This window comes from Ambystoma mexicanum, chromosome 2q, assembly GCF_040938575.1.
Source record: "Ambystoma mexicanum isolate Mex_15411 chromosome 2q, UKY_AmexF1_1, whole genome shotgun sequence".
NCBI lineage: Eukaryota > Metazoa > Chordata > Amphibia > Caudata > Ambystomatidae > Ambystoma > Ambystoma mexicanum.
The window spans coordinates 85,547,475-85,574,840 of record NC_090924.1 but is presented as its reverse complement, the minus strand read 5'-3'; the positions used below and the strand labels follow the sequence as shown (position 1 = coordinate 85,574,840).

The window sequence follows — 27,366 nt, the reverse complement described above, 5'->3', positions numbered from 1 at the left end:
AATGCCCCTTAGTCTGTGTCCCCCAATAGATTTATCCCCGGGTCCCATGGGATTGTCAGCCCTGTAATTAGTCTGATCTGTTCAGCACCTCCCACCAGAACCGGGTTGCTTGCGGGCATGCCCATAGTAAATGTAGTAGTGAGCCCGTGGCTGCGCAGCCCCTCCAGTATTGTGGTGAGATTGGCGGATTACATTTGTTTAAAATTTCTTTGGTTAAGTACCACCAATGGCACTCCTTTATCGCCCCCCTCCTTGTTTGTAATGCACTTCGCGCTCTTACGCTTTCGGGACCAAATCCGTCCCCAGGCCTCCAGGTCTAGCTCTCAGCCCAAGCCCTTCTCCTATTTGAGCATATAGCTTTCTTTTTTACTGGGGTCGGATTTTTGTCAAGTAGCCTGTAGAGGGAGATTTTCCCTTTGGGGGCTGTTGATGTTAGGGTGCGCTCCAACGTGGTTAGTTTCCCTCCCTCCTTGTGTTTTAGTGCTGCTCTGTGACATCCAGTGCCTGAGTTGTGGCTATCGGAATCTCTCAGCCTCTGTGACCTTGAATTTAGTTTTGCATTCTTTAAATGTTAGCGGACCCCGCCAATCAAAAAGTCTGCTATTTGGCGTAGTCCCCCTTTCATCAATGGTTGAACATTCCCGGGGATGTCCCGGGTGTGAACTCTGTGTTGCTCCAAATTGGGGAGAGGTGTCCAAGGGTGCCGTTACAGCCCCATTTATGGGCTGCCCTTCTCCAGCATTCTGCAGTGTTTTTAGCGGCTGTTAGTGGGCCTGCGTTTGAGGTGTCCCTGGGTTTGGTGGTCTGCGGGAGGGCTGAGAGGGGTACCGGGCTCCAGGCTTCCTCTAGTTGTTTCCAGCAAGGCTAGTTTGTGATAGTTTGCCAGGCTAAAGTTTGTGATAATTGCGCTGCGAAGCAGTATCTGGGGACGTCTGGCACTCCCGGACCACACAAGCTCGCACCTCAGAGAAGGACTTTGTTAGCGAGTAAAATGACTCCTGCTCCGAGGCACGACCTTGGGTACTCGTGGCTTTTTTTGCCCCATACATATTTCAGTAGCCGCTTTTGCAACTGTTGGAGATCTCTCTATGGGATCGGAATTGCCAGGACTAAACAGTGGTAGATAGGTGAGTTGAGCCATTGTAGAAAAGAGAGGAGATCTTCAGTCCCTTTCCAGATCATGAATACATTGTCTATATATCGTAGCCAAAATATATAGACGATGTATTCATGATAGATCACAGTAAAGACCGAATACCCTTTCTGGATCTAGCAATTAGCAAAAATCTGGACAACTCTCCAAGTACCACTCTATATCGGAAACCAACATCCAAAAACACCCTTCTAGAGTACTCCAGCTCTCACCCTTCAGGCCTCAAGATGAACCTCCCATACGGCCAATTTCTACGAATATGACGTAACTGCTCTACACTAAGTATATATGTTTCTAAAAGTAAAGAATTTGCAACCCGTCTGAAGGAAAGAGGTTACCCCAACCACATAGTCCGTCAAGCTAGAAAGCGTGTAAAACACACCAATCGATAGTCTTGCCTCACACAAACAAAAAAAACTACTGAATAACAAGATGACCTGCGTCACTACCTTTACTCCATTGAGCAATTCCATCAAAAAAGTGGTCCTTAAACATTGAGACAAGCTCCAGAACGATTCTTTTAAACCAGAGAAACTCAGATTTGCGTTCAAATGCAGCCGCAATCTAAAAGACCACCTTGTACATCGTATACTGAAGTGGACGCACCAAACAACCAACAAACCACATTATGGCACCTTCCGCCAGTTAAAGGTCACTTCAGATGCGGCAACTGCACTGTCTGCACTTTGACAACCAATCTAAAAACTATTGACTTGAAAGGAAACCTTTGGACCCTAAATTCCTTAAAAAAAAAAAAAACACAAAACCAAATGGTCTGTATACATAATCAAATGCCCCCGTGACCTCATATGTAGGCAAATCTAACAGAGAAATAAGGCAACGCATTTGCGAACATCGCTCTTGTGTGCGCAATCAAGTCGAGGACAAACACTTGGTGGCACATTTTAAAGCTAAAAATCACACCCACAATGACATCTTCTGGGCAGTACTACAAACAGTGGGAAATCCCTTCCGCAGAGGCAACGGAGACCTTGCCCTACAAAAACTCGAGCAGAAATGGATTTATCGTTTGGACTCTGTGAAACAGGGCCTAAGCATTTCAATCGAATGGAATCTCTTTTTCAACAAATGGATGAATTCCTGCAGCATTGTGTCAAATTGAGTTGTCTCTAGTACTTGTTACCAAATCTACACAAACATGAGGGTGAAATATACCATTAATGAACTGTTGATATATGCTACATTGTTAAGAAGTGTTGCCTTGTTTTGTGATCACCAAAACCAAAAATATGTACGTGCCAGATAGAAATGTGAAAATCAGTAGATCGCTGGTGACTTATGCCCCCTTGTAAACAACACCGCTAGCCTTTGTATTGTGACCATCATATGTGCAATCACCTATATGTACCATTGATTCTAAGCATGTATGCTCATCACATTTTGTTGTTCCAGTTTTCCATCCTATCACTTTGTTCCATGGCGTCCGATCTCTGACCAATGCCTCCGAGCAACACACAATGCAGAGACAACCCCTCCTTGACATCGCCAATATACTTGGTCCGTTTCCTTACAACAAGACACAACACAGAGACACTACTCCCCTGACACATGCGCAGTGCTGGTTGGTCGCTTTCCAAAGACAAATAGTCCGTTAAACATGTATGCGCACAGCCGGCTTCCAGTTTCCAACAGTGACACAGCTCCTTTCAGCACGGGTAAGATTTCTGCCGCCGCACAGCTCTTTAGCTCCGATCCCTCACTATCGAGCAGGTAACACTCCCTCAGTGATGAGCGCACTTCACTCACGTACATTATGTACTTGCGAATGCCGTCTCGGGCATTCTTTCAATGCAACCACAATCCTGCGGTTGCAACCCGAGTGGGATATTTTGCCCTTCTACATTTTCGGGGCTCCACTAGTTGAATCACTCTCTCGTTCAGCGCACGCACCATTAACTCTTTGGTGTACACGACGACCAACAATGCGCCGTTTTTAATTCCGTGACATTGTTTGAACCGCACTTTACAACAATGCATAAACAGCTGTGAAACACCTTTTGTTAGCAGACATTTAGAGACCCATGCGAAATTAATTAAGCACAGTCTTTTTGCACTCCAAATCACAAATTGCACCCCAGAGATTGACACTATCTTCCGTTCCGATTCAATTCTGTCTCACAATTATCTTACTTAGCTCCTGGCATCTGACTCACGCAGACTGCTCCCCAGACGCAATAATTAGCAACTGGAAAATCAAGACCTCAGCCAAGGCGTCTACTTACCTGAACATGGTAGGTTCAACCTTTTGCAGCTCTTTCCCTTTCCATTCTTTGGCATCACCTTTCCACCCTTAACTAACACAGTCCCCCTAAACTCTAGGTGGACGCCCATCTCATCTAACATCGTCCCAACCACGACTAACTGTCCTCAAGACAGTTTGGTACAACTCAGCAGCGCTGCTCCACTCTATACAGCCACTACCTATTGTCATCAATATTCTGAAACAGAAACACCAACCAGTGTGTCGACAATGTTAACGTATTGTCTTCCTTATGGCACTTTCTGTAAATATGTCTTTTTTATTAGTGTAAATAAAACCTGTTTTTTGACATTCGTGCATCTCTCTTTGAGCTAGCAGCCACCTAGCTCTGCTGCATTGTCTTGGTGACCCCATGTCACGCCTATGTCTAGGGTAGCCTTTGACTCTATCCCTCTCTTTCTTCGTCTCACACAGTCTGACTGCATCAATTCTTACCTAACAACCAGCATCCTCAACAGGCTCAACTCTTCGACCGAGCCATCCCGCAGCCCTGGGTTGATCTCCTGCTCCCCCAGTAGAGTCTCTTATTCAGGCAAAGGGACTAGGATGGTGGGACGGTGCCATTATTACAAAGTTAAGTGGTAGTGGTAAGCGGAGCTCTGTCATTTTGTCTGCTCCCCCTGGTTCCCTCTCCTCTACAAGGGACTTTTCAAGGCACTCTATGCAATGGCCCAAACCCAGGGGAAAGAATAAGTACAGATTGGCCTTGAGTCAAGTGAGACATGGAACACATTGAGGTGGGAGGCGGAAAGAACAGTAAGTCACAAATATAAAAAGCCCATAGGGATAAAAGAGTGAAAAGTGTTTGGGTGAGGTGGACCGAGAAACCAGGAGGACCACCAAAGGCGGAGCGCAGTACTAAAGAGATTGTGGAGGAATTTGATAGGTCAGGAACTGCGTTGTGTGAGAAGTTGATACCAACTGGAAAGATTGAAGCGGTAGAATGGATGGAATTGTAAAAGTAGAGAATGAAGGGAGAGAGACAGTAGGAAAAGGGTGGGGAAGGAGTGCAAGTGCAGTGAGTGAGTGTTCGAGTGAGAGCAGTATTAGTTGGGATGGTTGGAGGAAGAGGTTAGTAGAAAAGGGGAGTAGTAACGAGGTGGGAGGGGAAGATGAGAAAGAGAATGGAGTGAAGATATCAGAGTGGCGCAGACCGTGGGAGGGAAGAGTAAATAAGAGGTGAAAATCAGGAGGTACAATATCAGGGAGAGGAGCAAAAGAGTAGGGAAAGTTAACCCTGAGGTAGTTTGATAACACCTTGTCCTAAAGGTCCTCTCCGATAGAGTTTATCTTAGCAGACAGTCGGATTTACCGATCTCTAGCATCCACAAATCTTGAGGGATCAGGACACCTGAGTTAGGGTGGAGGGAGCCGACGGGAGGTTGAGGGACCAGTGCAAAAGAAACATTTTTCATTTGTAAAAATCAGTCTGAAAAAAATCAAAGCGCAATCAAGTCTTAAGATTCTGTTAAAGCCATTGAAACTTCAGTCCATCATGGATAATTTATTTTGCCCATATGTGACAGCATAGTCCCAGTTTGCTCAATCACATCTCCAGTACTCCCACTGAGCCATTCCTCTGTACTGACCTAGGCTGAAAAATCCCTCCGTACTGCCCATCTTCGCTGACATCATAAAAAAATAATTGTATGGTAATCAGTATGTTGGGGGCTCATACCCAACACCCAAAGCATGGCTTTACAGCGACACAGGAAAAGAAAGAATTAAGTGTTCCTATATTGACATAAGGTGACATCCGCAATGCTTTTGATGTCTTTTTGTGCAAAAGCTGTGGTTTGAACTCCACCAGAAGATACATTTTATAAGAAGTGGCCACAACCAGACGGTGGGAAATTGCAAACTTCTAAATCTATGAAACGTCCAATGCTGGAGGGAAAAGGCTATAGCTAGGCGCATCCCTCTGGCATGTAAGGAAACCAAACAGACCCCAAAACCACAAGAGCCATGCACATAGACTATGATCACCAGGGATGGATGAAGGTGAGGCCCACACTTGTCTGGCTCTTGCATACACACATGGAGTTACAGTCAATACAGTCAAATCTCACGCATCCCAGGCAAACCATGCTTATCTTGGCTGTACTAGGTAAAAAGACAAAAGTCTGCACAATACTCTTGACAGAGTGTCCCCTACATGCAAATGCCAATCATAATTAACACTCATGCTCAATGCGTTTTTTTTTGTCTGCTTTACCGAGTGTTCTTTTCTTACCTCTGTTGGGCCGCCAGATCTTCTCCATTCCATGTCTCATAAGCACAATGCGAGATAGTTCTGTGAAGGATTCAATTACGTTGAAGTTGCACAGAGGGCTGACTTCAAAGAAAGTCATACCATTCTTCTCTGCGTAAGCACGAGCCTGCTCCGTTGGGACCTGCCGCTTGAAGGCCAGATGAAGCCGGTTACCAACAAGGATGCGGGGAACTCCGGGGGCATGCTTTTTGGAGAGAGAAAAAGACAATAGGTCAGTGGCTGAATGGACAACACGTGAACTCGTGTGATAAAGGGAAAAACAGATGCAGAACCCATTGCATTCTCTGCCCTCCTTCCAAAGTATTTTCAAAGCCATTTGCTTATTAGGCTTATTTTTAACAACTTTGTCTGGACAAGAAAAATATAAACCGCATTTGAGGGCTGCAAATCCAATCTGGTGTTCCCAATTTGATGCATGCTTTAACACTGCATCTTGCTCTCAATTTTCTTTTTAATTTCACATTAAACATATTCCCTTTTGTCATCTCTTCAAAGGCAATTAGTGACTGTTGCTACAATTCTCCCACTGGAAGGAAGTACCACATATATACCCTTTTCTGTAAATAACAGTCTCATTTATAAATATATATTCTTTTATCAATTCTTTTGAACACTTTACAATAAAATTACAGTTTGAAATAGGTATCCTCCATAGATTTCAATAGAGGCCCCAGCAAACTGCTTATGTTTTTAGATCGTGGCCGCTTTACGGGCGAGACCCTTTAGCCTTACTCACCTTCTCAACTCACTTGCTTGGGGCACTGGTTGGTCCCCAAGGCTGCCAGTGCAGGGTGGGTGCTTCTACCATTTACATGTTCCTGCGTTTTTACTCTGCAACAGAATCCAGCTTTGGTGGAGAGTCACATTGCTATTATGTCCTTTTTGTTTTTGTCTAGCCATGAAAAAAAAGACTCGTCAGCCAACTGGGTTTTGCTGCTTTTTTTCTGTGAACTACTGTCACCATTTTATTTACTGTGTTAATGTCATTTTCAGCACCATATACTCAAAATGACTGCTCATGTTTTAAGGATTGCCCTTCAGCCATCTTGCTTTTTGGTTTATTCCTGCCTGCTCAGGCCAGAAACGCCCAAATAAGAGCATGCACTTTTGTGGGATCAAGCTTAGGCATTCTGGTCAGTGCTTTCTGTGACTAACTGGTTGAAACAGGGATTGTGATGATCTGGTCCCAGTCCACATTTCTCACAGGGTGGCGACTTTCCACATGAAATAGCTGGTTGTCCATGATTGGACAGCCACTACCGGTTTGATTGGTGGAGATCCTTGGCATTGTCGGCCGGGGCATCCCCATCTCCAATTTTGGATAAGAAGGGAGGCCTTCGAGCCATTCATAAGGTTATCCACTGAAACAAAGATTCTGAAAATATCATGAAACGATGAAACAAGCCAGAGGACTGCAGCCAAGGAAACCAGCATTAGCAAAGACAATCACTGGGAACATTCTGCTTCATCACAAGCGACCAAGAAAGACCCTATTAATTGCCCTCCTCTCCTAGTCTGGTGGGCCTAACCAGTCTCATGTTCTGCAATCAGTTGACTTCGGACATTCTGGGGATGACCACCCAATGGAGAGGCACCATTGGACCAGAAGACATTTCAACACATCTTGAGACTAGGAACCTCATTGCCTGCAGAAGCTGTTCTCTCCCTTTAAGAGGGCTCCGTTTAGAGCCTGCGTTTCACTGCCAGGAAGGTCAAAGCCTGCTGAACCCTGACTGGAGCATCTTTGCCATCATCTAAGGTCATGTGGCATGTCCAGCTGAGGCAACACTGGAACAGCATCTACTACTGAGATCATATTCAGCACAAGCCCGACCCAAACCAGATACCTCCTTCGGCCACTGCCATCTACAACCCCTCAGGACCAAAAGTGCAAGTACTTTTCCACAATGGTTTTTACTTACCTGCAGATGGTAATTTTTATGACTTCAGCAGCCCACAGTATATTTCACATTCCTTCATCGCCTCCGCAGGGATTGCATGGGCACAAAGACATCTCCCCCTAACACTACCTTTAATAGGCAGCAGAGTTCCGACCTAGGATTCCTCCCTGGGGACCTGTCAGTGCGAATGAATTGGAAGTAAATGTCACTTCATTTTTGGAAGCCTGTTTTCCCTAAAGTGAGTGTTTACTCTTAATATAACCTACCTGTTACCTTTTGGCCAAGTATTGTGCAGGTGGATGTTTGTGACTTCAAAAGCACATTCCCAAGTCTAACTTACCTGTGGCCTGAACCCTTTTAGAACACAAGCTTTACATTCCTGGTTAGGGACAGCCAACTGTCTTATAAATGTAGGGCCTGTTTCATATCTTTTTAACCACTTTTCTCTCCTGACTATACTTTAAACAGTTCCCCCTATTGCTTTGCTTGATTGCTTAAAAACGCCTGTAAGTGTAAAGCCTTTGTACTACCCAGTGTGCACATGTATGAGTAGATACTGTGTGTTGAATTTACCAGGTTACTCACCGTAGTGACCTTACTCCTAGTCCATAGTCCCCTTTCCTCCATCTCTCCGTCCTGTGGGACAGGACCGGAGCACTTTGTAAAAAGCATCCAAACTTTTTTCAAAAATGTGTCCCTCCTCTCTTTCCTGCGCGGGGCCCGGAACACAGCCGTAACCCCGCCCACCTTGGCTCTGCCCCGCGCATCGCCCATCATTCCTTTTCTATCGCAGGGTCAAAGACCCATTAGCAATAACGGAGGAACCTTATTAGAGGGGACGGCGGGCGTATGGAGGAAAGGGGACTATGGACTAGGAGTAAGGTGGTCACTACGGTGAGTAAACTGGTAATACTCCTACGTCCCGTCCCCTTTCCTCCATACTTATGGGAGATTCCCAAGCCCCCCCCTTACAGGAACTATGGGTGGATGGAAATACCCATTACTGAAACAGGTTCTTCAGCACAGCCTGGCCAAACTGAGCGTCAGCTCTAGAGCTCATATCGAGGCAGTAATGCTTACAGAAAGCAGATGGGGAGGACCAAGTAGCCGCTTTAGCGATGGACTCCCAGGGAACATACTTCTGAAAAGCAACCGCGGCTGCCTTGCCCCGCACCAGGTGTGCATGGATACCTTTAGGAGGTTTCAGCTTTTGGACGGTGAAAGATTCCGTGATACAGGCGGCCATCCATCTGGAAATAGATGCCTTAGACGCCGGCCTGCCCTGAGGGTTACCGAAGGTCACAAAAAGTTGGGAAGAACTCCGAAGCTCGGAAGTCCTGTCCAGGTAGAACTTAAGAGCTCTTCGGACATCCAGGCAGTGTAGAAACCTTTCCGCCTCCGAGGCAGGGTTCGGAAAAAAGACCGGAAGGGAATTCGACTGATTCAGATGGAATTCGGTCACTACCTTGGTTAGGAAAGCTGGGTTTGTCTGAAGGACTACCTTGTCCTTGTGAAAGACCAAGAAAGGATGTGTAACGCTCACCTGAATCCCTCGGAGGCGCAGTTCTGGGCTGGGGGTTCTCGGAGTCTTCTAGGGTCACGCGCAGGCCTCGAATGCCACCCTGGAAAGGCCCTCTCCTCACTGAGATCTTGATCTGAAGGGTGAGGTGTCTGCAATTGGGAGAGCAAGGGGTTAATAGGATATATAAGCCTGACTGGGCAAGCTGACTCCCCTTCCTGGTACTCCCCACGTAGTTCATAGGCTAAATGTGCTCACCTTATATAGGTGAAAGCGGAGCTCTCCATCCTGCGCCTGTGCAGGGGTGCCAAAGCCAGTTACTTCACTGGTTAATTGTCCAGCCTCTTGGTTGCAGAGGATGAAGATTTGGAGCTAGGCCGTCGTTAGCAGCACGAACAGCGGTTGCTTGAATGGAGAGCGATGGAAAGGCGAAGGTATTGCAGGCAAGCAAGTAAAAAATGTCAATTCGAAGTTTAAAGCACTTCTTAATGTCTCTTTTCCTTTTGCAGGTTGCAGAAGCAGCTGGGTAGAAAAATAGATGTCGAGGAATGCGCCGAGGAGTGAGAACGATGAGAGCTGCCCAAAATACGTGCGTATGGATGGAGTTTTGTATTTCTTAATGATGTCCTTTTGTTTTGCAGATGCGAGTAGCAGCGTCGGCGGAGGCAAGAAGAATGCAGCGCAGGTAGGAAAAGTTTCACGATGGTTACTAACCAATGTCCTTGCTTCCACAGGGTGCCAAAAAATGGAAAGCTGCAGCCCGTGGCTTGAGATGCACCGATGGATTGGGTAAGTGCGGCGCTGGTTGTTGTCTCGTGCAAACCTGGTGTTCTTTTCCCTTCTCAGATGCTGCAGAAGACGAAGATGGTGTTTCAGAAGGTAAGATTACGGATTTCTCTTCCCTAGATGCAGAAGTTGCAGATTCTCTGGAGCTGACACGGTGAGCGTCTTGCTGCTATTGCAGAATAACGCGAAGCACGTTGCTCTGATCGGGCGTGGTTTAAATAGTCCTACTGGAGTGCTTAGGTGTCTCCTTCCACAGCAGCCTCGCCCAAGTAAGAAGTCCCAGCTTCCAGAATAGTTCCAGTATCCAGTCCCAGGGAGTGGTGCTGGCCACACCCAGAAGGTAAAGTAGTTCCAGCCACGGATGGATGAGGATTTCATCCTGCAGGGGAGTGAGCAGCATGGTCTGCAGCCGGTAGGTCCACCCAAGCACCATTCCTTACATCATGAGCCCGGCACGTCCTGTGCCGGGACTGGGTCCCTGTCCCTTTATGAGCCTGGCGCCACTGGCGCCAGGACAAGGTCCATAAGGCCCCTATGGGAGCCGATGGGTGCCTGAAAATAAAGTTGTGACCCAGCTTCCGAGGCAGTTGGGCTAAACCTGACTCCTTGGAGGCTGCGGTCATGACAGTACCCCCCCTCAAGGCCCCTCCCAAGCTTGTCTTTTCCGGAGGTTTTGGCTTGTTGGGAAAAGCCCGATGAAATTTTCGGACTAAACGAGGTGCATGTACGTATTCTGAGGGTTCCCAAGATCTCTCCTGGGGTCCATATCCCTTCCAATCAATCAGGTAGTATAGTTTTGATTTGGAAATTTTGGAGTCCAAGATGTCTCGAATTTCAAATTTGGATTCTCCGTCAACTTGGATGGGCTCAGGAGGTTTAGTCAAACGGGTTCCGGGTTGCATAGGTTTCAGGAGAGAAACATGGAAGACAGGATGTATCTTCATTCGAGTAGGTAATTCTAGTTTGACAGCCACTGGGTTAATCACGGCCGTGATCGAGTAGGGTCCTAAATATCTTGGGTTGAAGGTGCGTGGCCCTTTTAAAGATAAATGTTTAGTGGACAGCCAGACTTGATCTCCTTTTTGATATTGAGGAGCCTCTTTTCGATGTTGGTCCGCTCCTTTTTTGTATGATTCTTTAGCTCGTTGAAGATGAGCTGTGGCTTCTTTAAATGCTTGAGTTATCGCCGAATGCAGATGGTCAACAGCTGGTGTTCCGAGAGCTTGAGGTGGGTCCAGATTTGAGGTTCGAGGATGACTTCCATACAGCAGGAAAAAAGGGGTTTTTCCTGTCCCAGAATGGATTGAATTATTGTAAGCATATTCAGCAATCCAAAGGACATCCTTCCAAGTACCCTCGGATTGATGCAACATGCAGCGCAGATATTGTTCTAGAGTTTGGTTAGTTCTCTCAGTCTGCCCATCGGTTTGAGGATGATGGCTGGTGGAAAGTCGTACATCAATCTGTGCTAGACGACAACAACTCCGCCAAAAATGGGAAATGAATTGGCTCCCTCGGTCAGAGATTAGTATCGAAAGGAAACCGTGCAACCGGACAATGTTTTCAAGAAATTCTCGGGCTAGAATGGAAGCTGTAGGTAAACCCTTCAGTGGGATAAAATGAGCCATTTTTGAAAAAAGGTCCACGATCACTAGAATTGTGTTGTATCCGGAGCAAGGGGGTAAATCAGTGAAAGTCCATCGAGAGCGTGTGCCAAGGGCCTGGAGGAATGTCTATTGGACGTAATAATCCTGCTGGTTTTTCCTTCTGACTCTTGTTTTGTGCACAGATACCACAAGAAGCCACAAACGCCTTAACATCTTTCCTCCAAGATGGCCACCAAAAATGCCTTTTAATTTTCTCTGAGGTTTTGGCAACTCCAGGATGTCCTTCCATTAGAGAATCATGGTAGCAGGTGATGACCTGTTTTTGTAAGTCAGCGCAGGGTAAGAATAGTCTTCCTTGGAAATATAATAGGTTCTGATCTATTGTAAAATCCTTCCCTTTCAATTGCCAATTCGATGAATCTTCGGGAGTTATGAGTTGATTGACCCTTGCTTTAATCTCTTCGAGGGATGATGTGTTGATTACTCCTAGTATCTTTTGTTCAGGAATTATTGGCACCGGCTCCGGATTAGCTGTAAGTTAGTCTACCCCTATCCGGGAAAGGGCGTCTGCTTTTCTGTTCCTAACGCCTGGTCGAAATGTGATTACAAAATCGAATTCTGCGAAGAATAAAGCCCAGCGTAGTTGCCTCGAAGATTGAGCTTTAGCTGACTTCAGGTACTGGAGGTTACGGTGATCCGTGATTACAGTTACTGTGTGCCGGGCTCCCAAAAGATAATGCCGCCAGGCCTTAAAGGCGGACTTAATTGCCAAGAGTTCTTTGTCCGTAATTGTGTAGTTGATTTCAGGAGCCGAAAATTTGCGAGACCAAAAGGCTACAGGGTGTAACTGGTGCGTGTCGGGGTCTCTTTGTGACAGCACCGCCCCCATTGCAAGACTGGAAGCGTCTGTCTCGACGATGTAGGGAAGTTCTGGACGGGGATGCCTTAAGACTGGAGCAGAGATAAATTTGGTTTTTAATTCTTGGAAGGCTTGTTCGGCTTCTGGAGTCCACTCGAATTTTTTATTCTTTTTCAGAAGAGCCGTGATAGGTTGGACTACCCGAGAGAATTCAGGAATGAACCTTCGGTAAAAATTAGCAAAGCCCAGCATGCTCTGCACATCTTTCACGGAAGTTGGGGAAGGCCATTTGGTGATAGCATCCACTTTTCTTGAGTCCATGTGAACTCCGTTGGGTGATAAGATGAACCCTAAAAATTCCACTTCCTTTGCGTGAAAGGTGCACTTCTCCAGTTTAGCAAACAAGCGGTGTTGGCGAAGTCTCTGTAAAACCGCTGTGACGTGTCTACGATGATCAGATTCTGAGGCTGAGTATACCAGGATGTCGTCAATATAAACGACTACGCACACATCAATAAGTTCTCTGAGGACATCATTCATGAAAAACTGGAAAGCGACCGGTGCGTTACATAGTCCGAAGGGCATTACTTGATACTCAAATAATCCATATTTAGTGCGAAAGGCCGTCTTCCATTCGTCGCCCTCCTTAATGCGTACCAAATGGTAAGCTCCTCTGAGGTCTAACTTTGTGTATATGCAGACGCCTTTTACCTGGTCCAATAATTCAGGAATCAAGGGCAAAGGGTATCGGTTTTTTACTGTAATCTGGTTCAGGGCGCGATAATCGATACACGTTCTTAGGTCACCTTCCTTTTTCGGGACGAAGAACAAAGCTGAGGAAGCCGGGGATTTCGAGGGGCGGATGAATCCGTTAGCCAAGTACTGGTCCAAGTATTGCCTGAGATGGAGGTTTTCTGGTTCAGTGAGGGCATATATTCTACTGCACGGAGGGGTGGGAGGGGTCCACCCAAGCACCATTCCTTACATCATGAGCCCGGCACGTCCTGTGCCGGGACTGGGTCCCTGTCCCTTTATGAGCCTGGCGCCACTGGCGCCAGGACAAGGTCCATAAGGCCCCTATGGGAGCCGATGGGTGCCTGAAAATAAAGTTGTGACCCAGCTTCCGAGGCAGTTGGGCTAAACCTGACTCCTTGGAGGCTGCGGTCATGACAGGATGCTCCACCGACAATGCCTGGAGCTCACGCACTCTCCTCGCTGACGTAACTGCGACCAGAAAGGACACTTTCCAGGACACGTACTTAAGGTCAACCGTAGCCATTGGCTCAAAGGGTTTATGGCACAGCGCCGTCAGGACTACATTTAGGTCCCAAGGCGGGTGCGGACTAAGAACCGGAGGGTAGATGCGTGTCAAGCCAGCAAAATGTCTCTTCACCACCGGGTTAGTTAAAGAATAAGAACACTGGTCTGTAGAGAGGTAAGCGGAAACCGCTGAGAGATAAGTCCTGCAAGACAGAACATGAACCCCTGACTCTGCTAGGGAGGATACGAAGGACAGTACCGTGTCAATCGTTGCCACCCTCGGGTCCAATTCTTTCTCTAAACACCAATGACAGAACCTGAGCCATTTACTCTTGTATTGGGATCTGGTCAAGGGTTTCCTGGCTGCCTGGATAATGCGCATGTTATCCACAGACAAACCCAAACGTTCTAGAGACGTGAACTCAGGCACCATGCCGCCAAGTTGAGCGAGTGTGGGGAGGGGTGCCACATCTGCAGTTCCCCTTGGTGAAGAAGGTCGGGAGTTACTGGTAACCTGATCGGCGGACACACCGACAGGTGTTGAAGTTCTGAAAACCAAAACCTGGCCGGCCACCACGGAGCTATCAGTCGAAGAGCACAGTTGACAGAGCTCTTCAACTTCCAAATTGCTCGATGAACTATGGGGAGAGGCGGGAAGGCGTAAGCTCTCATGTTGTGCCATGGAATCTCGAGAGCGTCCCCCAGAGAGGAGGCTCCCAGCCCCCCTCTGTGGGCGTACTGAGGAAGCTTCTTGTTTACCACCGTGGCAAAGAGGTCCACCTCCGGGGCACACGCCCCAACGCGAGAAAATCCATGAGAGGATCTCCACCTTCAACTCCCACTCGTAGCTGACCACTGTCCGCCGGCTGAGGGCATCCGCAGAGACCTTCAGCTGGCCCGGGATGTGCACTGCAAGCGGCCAGACCCCATGAAGCACGGCCCACTCCCAAATCTGGATGGACAAGTCCACGAGAGGGGGAGACTATGTTCCCCCTTGCTTGCTTATGTAATACATTGATACCACATTGTCCGTTCTTATGCGGACCACCTTGTTGACAATGAGCGGTCTGAACGACTTGAGCGCCAGAAAGATCGCCAGAAGCTCCAAATGATTTATGTGCAGGAGCTTGTCCTGAGGTGACCAGAGGTCCGAGACCTGAAGAAGATCTAACGTCGCACCCCACCCCAAAAGGGAGGGGTCTGTTGTGATCGTCACCATGGGGGCTGGGTCTTGAAACCCCACGCCCACTGACAGGTTGCTGAGAGATGACCACCAGTCCAGGTCCACTCTCATGGAATCCGGAATCATTATCAGCTTGTAATCCGGGTCCACAGCCTGACGCCAGGAACTCCCAAGAGCCAGCTAGGTCTGTCTCATTTTGAGACGAGCAAGAGGAAGAGCCAGTACACACAAGGCCATGAGGCCCAGAAGCCTCTGGAACCACCAGGCCGACATGCTCTCCGACTGCGCAAACATATGAAACGTGGTCAACAGATCCGCCATTCTGTCCCCGGTGAGATACACTCGGCAGTCGATCGTGTTCCAACTAAAACCCAGGAAAGTCAGGTCCTGTCAGACCGTCATGGAGGATTTCCGCCAGTTCACCGACAGCCCAAGATGGAACAGGAGCTGAAGGAGAGACTGGAGGTTGCCCGCTGCTGCCAACGGACAAGGGCTGCGTAGGAGCCAGTCGTCCAAATAGGGATACGCATGGATACCCTGGAGACGAAGATAGGCCGCAATCACCGACATCATCTTCGTGAAGACACGCAGCGCCGAACTGAGGCCAAAAGGAAGCACCCGAAACTGGAAGTGCTCCTCTCCCAAAGAGAAGCGGAGGTATCTCCTGTGTGGATTCCAAATCAGGATATGCATGTACGCATCCTGAACAGCCACCACGCTGAGCCAATCGCCCATCTGCAAAGAGGAGCGAATCTGGCCGGGCGTGATCATCTTGAATTTTCTTGGGGTAAGAAAAGATTGAACTGGGAAAGGTCTAGGATGGTGCGCAGGCCAGCCTGGTTGGGTTTGGGCACCGTAAACAGCCGGGAGTAAAAACCCTCCCCTGGCTCCCCAAGGGGAACGGGTTCCACAGCTCTGAGGTGCAGAAGTTTCTGAACCTTGGCCTTGAGGGAGGGTGAGCCTGACAGCTGAAAAGGAGGGCTGAGGGGTGGGGTAAGGGGTAAAGGTAAGCGGAAGCCCGCTCGAGCGACTGACAAGACCCATCTGTGTTCGGTGATGGTCTGCCACGCCTCCCAATGAGACGCAATGCGTCCTCCCACCGGGGTCTCGTGCGAGCGTGGAAAACCCTCATTTGGCAGGCTTATCGGTGGCGATGCCACCTGAACCTGATGAGGAGGCTGAGGAGCGGGAGAAAAACCGTGTACGCTGTTGTCTGAGAGATTTGCGGTCGAGGAAGCTCCTAAAACCAGAGGAAGGTCGACTTTGCGACAACAGTCTTTGAGACTTGATGGGAGCTTTAACCAGAACAGACAATGATTTAGCCGTCTGAGTGCTATCTTTGGTTTTGGTGAGCTCTACATCAGTAGAAGAGTGAAAAAGCTCCTTACCATCGAATGGAAGGTCCAGAACCTTTCTTGCACTTCCTTTGAAAACTTAGTGGCATGCAGCCACGCTTGCCGCGAGGTATCAACCCCAAGCATCAGACCCCGAGCCGAGGTGTCTACGTGATGAGCCGCAGCCTCCAGGAGATCCTGGGCCAAGACCCCGGCATCGGAAAGGCCCCCTCTGAAATCTTCCAACTTCTCGACCGGAATGTGCTCCTCAAACTCCGACAGACCTCTCCACATCCGTATGTTAGCTCCCGCCAAAATCAATTCTGCATTGGCCTGCCTGAGCTGTAAGGCCGAATTGGCAAAGATTTTCCTCCCTAGGGAGTCCAGGAGCTTGTCCTCCTTTCCCAAGACCTGAGTAGCCATCGCGGAGGAGGATGCTGCAGGCCTGGATTGCAACGTAGCTGCAGCCACCACTGTGGAGGAGGGAGGCAGACAAGACGACAAGGGCACTTCTTCTGAAGAATGCAGCCTGTACCTCGCGTCAATCTTTTTATTGACAAAAAGTTCCGAGTGTGGCTTTTCCCAAACTCTTCGGACCTCGGCCAGAACGTCCTTCTGCAATAACAGGCTGGTACGCTCCAAAGGAGACAAGGTGAACGCCCCAGAAAGCACGTCCTCCTGCGGAGCGGGTGCCTCGGGCACCGGAACATCTAAGAAACTCATCATGTCCAGCACCCGGTCATGGAAAGCTCTGATAGAGCGGGGGAGATCCTCGTTGTCCTGATCGCCTTGAGGGTCATCTGACAGATCAGGATCCTGCTGAGCCGTGTCAGGCACTGCCATGTCCACTGGGGACAATGGTGGCAAAGGCGGAAATGCAGGGGAAGGCACCACGGGCAAGGGATGCGCCGGCAGGACCACCGGCGGAAGAGGGGGAGCCAGAGGCGCAGGTGGACATATCTCCTTGAAAAGCCCTTTGAAATATTCCCTCATGGGGTCGGTGCGCATAAGCGTTTGAAATTTACCGAAAAAGACGTCCTCAGGAGATTGTTTAGGAACCTGAGGAGGCCTCTCATGAGGTGGACAAATCTAGGAACGTAACCGGGAAGGCTGCCACACCGGCCCCTCCACCAACTTATCCACATAAATCAAAGGAGCCGCCCCCGCGGGCAACAAAACATTGTGCGGAAGAGGCATCCGTGCGTTCCAATCATAAACCGGCCGGTAAGGATGCGCACAAGGGACCTAAGGTTCACCCGAAGGACCAAACCCTACACCAGGGGCCGATGGCGTAGTTGTAGGGGTAGTACCTAAAATGGCCGCCGTGGTCATGGCGGGAACGGCCACCATTTTGTCCTCATCTGAGGGGAACCGCGGCACGTGAGGAAGTGAGACAGGGGTCCCCATCAATGGGTCAGAGGTCTTAACTTTAGCCTTAACGTAAGGAACCTCGGCAGAGCCGGTACTATGAGGCCTGGAATGTTTCTGCGACATACCAACCGCCAACTGAGCCTTCGAAGGGAGGGCCTCGGCACTGCCAGTAAAAGAAGAACATTTTTTTTCTTGCCCCCTCAACAGATCTGGTGTCACCACAAGAACGGGAACGGTGAGCAACCGCTTTCACCGGCAGGGCCTTGCCCGGCCCCTCAGAACTGTTGGTAGCCTTAGCCTCTGTACAAGGGACCTCAGACCTAGGCCCGGTAGAAGCCTTATCGGCACGGGCCTCCAACATCCGTTCGGTAACCTCAAGCCCAGCCAAGACAAGACCTCGGGGCGCACCCCGGTTTTGTTTTTGAGGGAAGCCGAAAGAGCGGCCTCAGAACAAGCTCTGGTACCCCACGACTCAGTAGAACTGGGTCTACAAACAGCCCCCACAGGAGGGGCTTCGGAGCGTACTCCGGTGAACACAGGCCCCTTACGGAGACCCTCGGAGAAAACTGGTAGAATTATTAGGCCCGACAGGCACCTCAGGGCGAACCCTGGTAACAGAGCGATCAACGCCCCTCCCGGCCCGAGAGGAACCCGGAAAGGTATCCCCCGGCCGGGGTGCTCTGAAAAGTAAAGGACTTACCGGGCATTTTTTCTTCTCGTCGATGAACGCCTGAAAATGCGAAGGAGGAGTTTGTCCGAACACCTCCTCCCACCGCTCCAACCGACATTGAAGTGCCCGGACCGAAAGGGAGTCACAGTAAAAACGGGAGTCCCAACGGTGTTCCGGACCCAAACACTCTAAACAAAGAGGATGGGATCCGCCCTCGCGAAGCGACTGTGACACGATGAACAGTCTGGAAAAACTAGTTTAAAAGACAGACTAGTAAACGAACGCTAGCGAGAGCCAGAGAGGAAAACAGGGAAGAAAGTCTTCCGAGGATGCAAGTACGTCCGACCCCGATCAGGCGGAGAAAAGGACTGATGGGCGAGGCGCGGTACAGAGCCAAGGTGGGCGGGGTTATGGCCGCGTGCCGGGCTCCGCGCAGGAAAGAGGAAGGACACATTTTTGAAAAAAATGTGGATGCTTTTTACAAAGTGCTCCGGTCCCGTCCCACAGGACGGAGAGATGTCCCATAAGTATGGAGGAAAGGGGACGGGACGTAGGAGTAATAGTATTACATGGCTATCTCAAAGTGTTCATTCGACCCACATACCAAACCTCTGATCTCCCCAGTCTAAGCTATACTGCTCAGCCTATGCTAAAGAGAGTTTGGTTAGACCAAGTGTGAAAAACTGTTGCTTACCCACTAGGTTGGCCTTGCAAAGACCCGCACCATTGCTGGTTTTGAAAATCCCAACCATTACACTTCTCTATTTCTAATTATTTAAATTGTGTAACACAGGACTCCACTTCAACCAATACCTGGCAACTCTCGCCTACTGCATTTCCATCTTCTGCTCAAACTTCCAGTGTTATGCTGATGACACCCAACTCATTTTCAGGCTTCCTTCAGCCACCTCCTCTCCTTCCCTCATCTCTGATTGCCTAATCGCCATTCACAATTGGTGTGCTGCCAACAATCTTTGTCTACATGCCAACAAGTCAGATCCTTCTCATTTTTACGCAGTGACCATCCTTTCACCTCACTCTCTGGCTGGCCTCCCTTGGCACTCCTCCTACCCCTGCCTGCGAGGCTAAGAACCTCGGAATAATCTTTGACTCCACACTTTCCTTCTCTGCACACATCTCTGATGGCTCTAAAAAGTCAAACTTTGTATTGCACCTCCTTAGAGGTACTCTGCCTTTCCTCTCCTTCCCACAGAATCTTGCTCTCTCCCAAGCTCTGGTTCTCTCTAGGTTGGACTACTTTAACAGCCTCTTTCTAAATCTACCTGCCTCCACTCTCCGCCCTTTACAACTAATGCAGAACAGGACTGCCAGACTTGTCCTTGGCCTCAAAGCCTGGGATCGTATCTCTCCAGCTCTGAAATCCCTTCATTGGCTCCCAGTGGAAGCAAGGATTACATTTAAAACCCTCTGCATTGTCCACAAGGCCATCTGAGGCCTGGGTCGAAAATACCTTCAACTATCCCTCCGTGAATACCTCCCATCTCGAGCCCTTCGCTCCTCTAATTTCAACTCCCTCAGGGTCAGTCGTTTTTCAAAGAAACGAGCTGGGGGTAGATCTCGGTCTTCGGCTGGGACCTACCTTTGGAACAGCCTCCCTGCCACCTTGAAACTTGAGGAAAACCATCTCCGGTTCCAGAGGAGGAGGAGATTGGTCTGAGGGCCTTGGACCATGATAGGGCCATTTAGGTAGAAATGAATGATGACTCTGAAGGATTTCCCAGCGGGTGCCCCATTAATGGGAGAGGAGGAGACGGGACAGAGCACAGAGATCATATGAGGGGTCCATAGATCTGGCAAAGGAACAACAAGGAGGATATTGGTGAGGGTCTGCCTGGAAGAGGTGATGGAATAGGTATCAGCGATGGGGAGACCTGGGTTGGAGGCCAAGATATCCTTTTTAAACTTCTTCCTACCAGACTTAGTGCGAAGGGAAGGGAAGGGAAGGCTAGTTGACAGCGAAGCAGTTGGAGTAGATAGGAGAAACAGAAAGCACCATGGGTGAATAGAGAGAGGAGGCAGTGAGAGGACTATGCAAGTACAGCGATAGGGAACAGTAACTGGGCTAGCAGATTACAATCAATGACCAAGGTTAAATGCAAAACATACCCAAGTTTGACTTTAAAGTTAAATGCTAAGGCACAATAGGTGTAGAATCACAGTGTGTATCAGAAGTTAGAGTTAAGAGCAGAGAACGAGTGCATTTGAGAGCATAACAGGGAGAACTGTGAGAACAAGCAGAGAAAGGAGTAAAAAGGTCCCAAGAAGGGAAAAAGGGCAATCAGAAGGAGGGAACTAACCCATGGTGAGTGAGGTAAGAGTCTTGGTAGTCCAGTCTACAAGCTGAGTGAGTTAACAACCCTCAGGGAGGGTCAGGTTGTGGCAATAGTCTCATGTAGCTTTCTGGCAGCGGACAGGGAGCAGGCAGGGGCCTTCGTCAACTGCCTTCGTTTTTTGGCCCGGCTCCCGCCTCCCTCCCAGTTGCAGTGATTGGCCCTTCAGGACTAATGGCAACCAATGGGAGAGGGAGTGGGGCTAGCCGAGACAGGCTAGGCTGCAGAAACGAATATGGCCATCTTGAAAAGGCCAGCACAATAAGGCATTCAGGGCCAAAATGCACAATAAAAGGAAAACCCAGGCAATGAGTGCTGAACATGTGGTGAAATTAACGTGTTGCAATTTTTGCAGCAAACAAAGACCATTTTTGCAGATCAGTGAAAGTTTTCAGCGTGCGTGCATAATAGCACCAATACAATTCTGGGCCTTACACACGCAGATGTGAGGAAAAGGCTGCTGGAGATGAGGCAGCAGGCTCTGTGTAGAGCAAAGATTGCATAGGAGTTAATCTGCATCACCCAGCCCTCTCAACATGAACTGTGGTCTTGGAAGGTGAGCAGGGGTAAGGCAACCTGCCTAAGAACTGGAGGAGCAGAAGGAAGGTGTAAATCGAAAGCATAGATGGAATTCTAACAGACAAATATTTCATGAGATAACGCAGCATAGCATACCAAAACCTAGGAGAATCGCATTTGAAACAGAGCCATAGCTTGTGTGATGAATCCTGCGCCGCCTCACAGAATCCCTGCCTAAAGTCTCCTTCCAAGATGCTAGGGGAAGGCAGCCGCTACCTGATCCTAACCCTGGGAGTGGTAGTAGCTGCGTGGATCCCCTGGGAGGAGAAGACCCCACGTGGAATGGAAGGGCTCTGCTAGGAGAGATGCAGTATTTATCTTCAGAAGATTAGTTCTATGATGCCAGAAGACTTAATGGCTTGCTGTCAAAGTAAGGCTCCCCTTCACAAAGATACTCAAAATGGTGGTAACGAAAATCCTTAAGGTCCATTTAAGAATAGAACTTTTTAAGATCAGAACATCAATACCATTATTTCTGAGAGATGGGATTCTCCCTTTAGTTTGAGTCATGAAATTAATAATTAAACATGACTATCTTTAAAACCTTTTTTATTTTTTAAGAGATGTGTCTTATAAACGGAGTGAGTTTGGTAAAATAAAAACCAAAAATGTGACGAAAAGAAGAATAAAAACGCTGGGGACTTAAAAGTCCAGTAATGCCATAGGTACTGGGACAAAGAAGAAGAACTCAGAGGCACAGAAATGCAGTATGCAATCTAGTGCTCCTGACAACCTACACCTGAGCAGGAATTTTTACTATTGAAATCCCCCTCAGGTGCAGATCAGAAGGAGACGCAGTGGTAGTAGCAGAAGTTATTAGCGTCGGTGCATGCAGCAAGGCAGAGACTAGAGGACGTCGGGACCACTACAGTGCCTGTAGCGGTTAATGGCGCTGAGAGGGTTACAAGAAGGTAGAGCCCAAATTGCAGAGGTCGCGCAGCTGGAAGTGCTGCTGTTGCAGGTTGCCCCATCAGAGAGAAACTCTACATGCCATGTGCCCGACTCTGTTGGCCGAGGAGTACGTTGGAGCGAGGGGAGACGCGAGTCACAGGACTGCAATCAGAGCTGTCGAAAGCTCAGAATCTGAACAGCAGAGAAGTGGCAGCGGGACACGCAGATGCACAGGGAGAGACCGATGAGTTGGCCATTGACAGGCGATTCCCGGGGAACTGCGCAGTGAAACGCGAACCGCATAGAAACTATTTGAATATCGAACTAATGAAAGAAAGTGGTTTTGGCCCAAAACGCATGCGACAAGGAAACTAGAAAAAGTTGATCACTAGAACTACCCAAGTAAAGAGAGTGATATTTAAGAAAGGCTAGGACTACCATTGCTCAAGGAAATAGGGGCCAGTAGTGAACCCAAAGTATAACCACCTTTGGCAAAGTAAGGAGAGGCAATAATGAACCAAAACAATAACCAGAAATGGCAAAGTAAAGAGGAGGCAATATATGAAACAAATAACAAAAATAACAAACATTGCCTAAGCCAAAGAAAGGTTATTGGAAGAAAAAGGGAAAACAGATCTCTTGGGGAGAGAAAACTTGAATAAAAGACATTACCAACAATTACCCGGTGTGATAGTGGAAACTCAAAGGTGGCATGAAAACATCCCTCCTTGTGAATGGGGCAATGAGGAGAGGAACACAACCTGTGTTAAGTGGCCAATCAATCAGTGGAACAAACAGCATCAATGGGTGTTGTATCCTAATGGAAGAAGTTGCAAATGTTAGAGTTACTGAAAGTCAAAGACTTCAGTGATGTTTGAAGTAAACCACACCGCAGAGTACTTGCAGTAGTGTTAGGAGATTTATCCTGGCAGACTAGTACACCAGGAAAGGTATTGTAAGTGGTAGTTCTGGCAGGTTAGTGGACGAGGAAGAAGACATTGAAGTACTATATTGTGGTGAAAGGTTGTGGAAGAAGGAAAATGGCAATGCCACTAATATGTTTGACGAACTGTGGTAAAAACCATCCTGACGAAAACATTAGTGTATATGAAGAGGTGTATCTAGTTATCCTTTTCAAGAGAATAAAAATCTTTTGGTTTGTTAACAAAAGCCGGTGGAAGCTTCTGCTCAAGAGTGTTGAACTTTGTTTAATTACAAGACTATCACAATGTCAAGTGAACTCCTCCAGGAGTGAAGGAACTTTGTGTTGGAAACAAAACTTGGCTATTGGGGGAAGCTGTTGTGTTACTTTTCGAAGTAGAAACTAATCATTGGGGGTGAACTTAAGCCATTGAAACTTTTTGGGGGAACTTACCTTAATCCTGGGGAAGGGGGCCCAACCGTGGTGATAAAAATATTGGGGTCGAATTATTTTGTTGAATCTGAACAGCCATATACCTGAAAGGTTTGTTGTATGCTTAATTGTGAGTGGCAGATACCTTTATATGTTAAGAGTGTTTTCCTTTAGCCTTAATTTCATAGGCAGGGAATCAGTGGAGAAACTTTGCTGAAAATGTTGGGGGGGGGGGAGACATGACCTCTGACGGAAAGGTGCCCCATTCAAATGAATGGGGACACAATAGTGTGCCATGAAAGTTGGGGGGGACAAACACCTCCTTACCCCTGTATAATTACGCCCATGCAGGGAATCCTATGTTAGGTTAGGGAAAGCAAGTCGTTTATCACACCCTTTTAAGTTAATAAATTGGCTTCTTGTGTCCACATTTCTGACTCCTCACACTTTGCATAAACAATGTAACCATACAAGTTACCACTGCAAAGGTAGCATGTCCCAAATAAAATATTTTAGTGTGTTCCCCCGCCCACCTGTCAAGAACAAAAACATTCGGTAGGGGTTCTACGTCAGAAATGCGTATTTGCGCTGCTCAGAACTCTGAAAAAGCCTGGTTTCTTTTTTTATTTAGTTTCCCGTTTACTTAATGTAAAGGGAATGGGTAAATCAAAAGCAGATTCGATTTAACATGCATTTAGATTCGGGAACAAAACCCTGAGATCCTAACAGATGAACAATGCACAAGAAAAAGCAGAACAGAGTCATAGGTTGGCATAACAATGTACCCCTGCAAAACAGCACTCTAAAATGTATCAAGTCTCATTTGTTAGACACTTATACAGTAAGTCAATTCTGTTTCAAAGGGCCCACAGGGTAACAGGGAGAAAACATGGGATTTAAACAATAAATACAGTGGCGGATAAAGAGATCTACTATGCCTTGTGAGTATTCAGAACGTGCAAGTACAGGGAGAAGAGGTGGGTGGGGGTAGGTGCTAGAGTGTCTGCGCTCGTGGGTGAGCAGCAGATTTAAGTGCCTAGTGTAGTAAGTGCTATGAGGCATGGAGCCGCATTAGGTAGATAAGTGCAAGACTACAGGATGAAGGCTGGTGAGAGCCAAGGCAAGTGCTGTGAGTAGGCAGACGCTGAGGCGATTGGGTGTGGCAGGCAGGACACTCGTCACCAATCACAGTGACTGAGATTAGCAGAGGAGGGAGGGAAGAAAGGAAGGAGGAGGTGAAGAGGCAAGTCTTGAGAAGCTTCCGGAATTTCAGGAGGCCCTGCTCAAGACAAAGAGCAAGGGGGAGGCTGTTCCCCAAGAGGGAGCCAGCTGAAGAAAAATCAGCCTTCGGCTGTTTAGCCAAACGCTTTACACACAGTTGGTGCCAGAGGAACGCAGGCGTTTAGAGGGAGAGTATTTAGTAAGAGAACATTGCAGATAGCGTGGTCCCAGGCAGCCTTGTGGATGATGCAGAGGGATTTGAATTTAATCCGTGCAGCAACCGGGAGCCAATGCAGAGTTTGTAGGGCAGGAGAGATGTGGTCCCTGGGCTTGAGGCCAAGGATGAGTCTCACTGGCCTATTCTGGATTAGCTGGTGGGTCGTAGAGTGGAAGAGGGTAAATTCAGGTGAAGACTAGTGCAATAGTCAAGCCTAGAGAAAACCAAGGCTCAGGTAAACAGATATTGGGAGAAAGTGAGAAAAGGGAGAATTCCATCGAGAAGGAAGAGTTGAAAGTAGGACTTCTTGGCAACGCCCTGGATGTTAGGGAGGAAGGAGAGACAGGAGTCGAAGATGACTCCAAGGTTTCTGGCTTCAGATGAAGGAGAAGGGGGAGAGCACATACCAATAGAGGATGGTAATGAGGGGAAGAAAATGGGAGCAGGGGTCCTAATAGGAATGCTTGCTGGCATTGAGGCAGAGGTCGTTGGAAGTGCACCAGGACGGGATGGCAGATAGGCAGTCTGGGATGATGGAAGATGCAAGAGGGTCAGCAGGAAGTTTGAAAAAGAGTTGTCTCACATCTGTGTAACACTGGAAGCTGGGGGAAAAGGAGGAAATGAGGAGTGCCAGCTGAGCAAGGTAAGTGTTAAAGAGCCAGGGGGAGAAGTTTGAGCCCTGGGGGACATCGGAGGTGGAGAAGGAGGTAGGTGAGAAGGTGCCCAGAATGACCTGGGACGAACTGTCAGCCAGTCCAGTGCCTGCTCCAAGAATCCCTGGGTACCATGGAGCCGTTTTAGGAGGATGGAGTGGTTGATTGTGTCAAAGGCAGAGGAGAGAGAGAAAGTAGAATGAGGACAGCTGGAGAGTTAGCATCCAAAGATGCAAGCAGTTTTTCACGGGTGTTCAGAAGAGCAGTTTCTGTGCCTCTGGATACTCGCAATACAGATTGATGGTCGTGGAGACTGCAAACAAAGTTCAGTGTGCGAGGTAAGCTGGGGAAAGGCCAGCTTCTCCAGCAGTTTTCCTGAGGAAGGGGGTGATAGAAATAGGGCGGTAGTTGGCTGGACATGTAGGGTCTGCTGAAGGTTTTTCAGGAGGGGGCGCACACGGGAGTGCTTGAGGGAGGCGTGGAAAGATCCAGTAGCAAAAGTGAGTGCCGGGGCAAGAGAGAGCTGGGGCAAGAGAGACAATGTTGTCCTTGATGGTTCTGGAGGAGCAAAGGGAAACAGGTGTGGATGAGACCTTCAAAGAGCGGACAACTCTAGTGACTTAATCAGGTGTGACAGCAGACAAAGTGGAGAGAGAGAAGGAGGATGGTGGGGGGGGGCAAAGGAGGCAAGGGAGTGAGGGAGGGGTTGGGGGGAGAGGGTAGCAAGGGTGCTCAGGATGTCAAGAGTTTTAGTGGTGATGTGTGTGCCCAGTGCGTTGCAGAGGGTCTTGGAAGAAAGAGGGGAGGAGGAAACCGCGGAAAGGGTTGGCTAGTTTCCTGCAGAGTTCAGCCGAGTTGTTGGATGCACCAGATACCAGTGTCTGGGTATTATATTCGGTGATCCCCCCCCTACCACACACACTGCTCCAGACACAGCACTTTTAGATTTGAAGTTTGCTGCTGCTCTGGGGGTTTACTGCTTTAAAGATGTGATGGAATGCTCTCTTGAATGCCAAGGACCAGGGCTCAAAGGCAAGGGGACTCCAACATTCACACCCTTCTTTTATTCCATCCTGGCATATTCTCTCCTGATAAAGAGAGGAACATATGTCCCCGTTTGCAAGTGAGTCAGATCTCATTCTTTGAAACAAATGAACAAATTATGGCTCTCCTTAATGGAGTTTAATTTTACCCATTTGTGATTTTCGAATATGTTTTGTGTTATATAGAGTGACAAAATGCTTCCTTGCGTTTCTTTCCTAGCACTCTGGGACACTGCAATGTATTACAAAGCTCAGGGAAGAAAATAAATAAAAAATGCATAACTAAGCTTTAGTGCACTACCAGGACTGTTCTTGGGACCAAGGAGCCTGAAAATGTACCGTAGAAGTAGATGAGTGATCAGCCTGTGTGGCCCGTAGGACCATTTCAAGCAATGGGATGCCGGCAGGACAGAGAAGGAAGGAGAGAAGCTTCAGGTCTCAAGCCATCAAAAGGGATCACCAGTGCATCCAAAGATCAGCACAGAGGGGCATCTCAACCTGCTAGCCAGCCAAGCAAAGTGGAGAATGTGTGTGAAACAGAAATTAATGTGACCCAAGGAACAAGTTACTTATCTGTAACTGTTGTTCTCAAGCATGGGTCTGGCATGGATTCACATGCTCATGAATATTCCCAGTGGTCAGGCTGTGAATCCTAGGTAAAGAAAAAATCAGTTTAGTTTCTGAACTGTCTTTCTACTAATAACCAATCACTGGTCTCTGGGTCATACTGCCCCCAGCCAGTGAATGCCCTCTACCTAAGCCCCTCCTCTGGCAGCCATCTTCAGATTTGGTAGCACGTAAAGTGGCAGTAGGACCAAGAGAAGAGCGGCAGAGGGGTCGGAGGGAGGGGTCGCATGTGAA

General features: G+C 48.2%; 1 protein-coding gene across 2 annotated transcripts in view; it reads right to left on the bottom strand.

Moving 5' to 3' along the window:
- Window positions 1–27,366, bottom strand: part of RAB40C (RAB40C, member RAS oncogene family) — a 520,231-nt gene that overhangs the window by 85,502 nt on the left and 407,363 nt on the right. For both annotated transcript variants that reach the window (XM_069646914.1, XM_069646915.1), the window contains exon 6: window positions 5,668–5,890. In XM_069646914.1, the coding sequence (XP_069503015.1) occupies window positions 5,668–5,890 (223 nt within the window). The remainder of the gene's footprint in view (window positions 1–5,667; window positions 5,891–27,366) is intronic.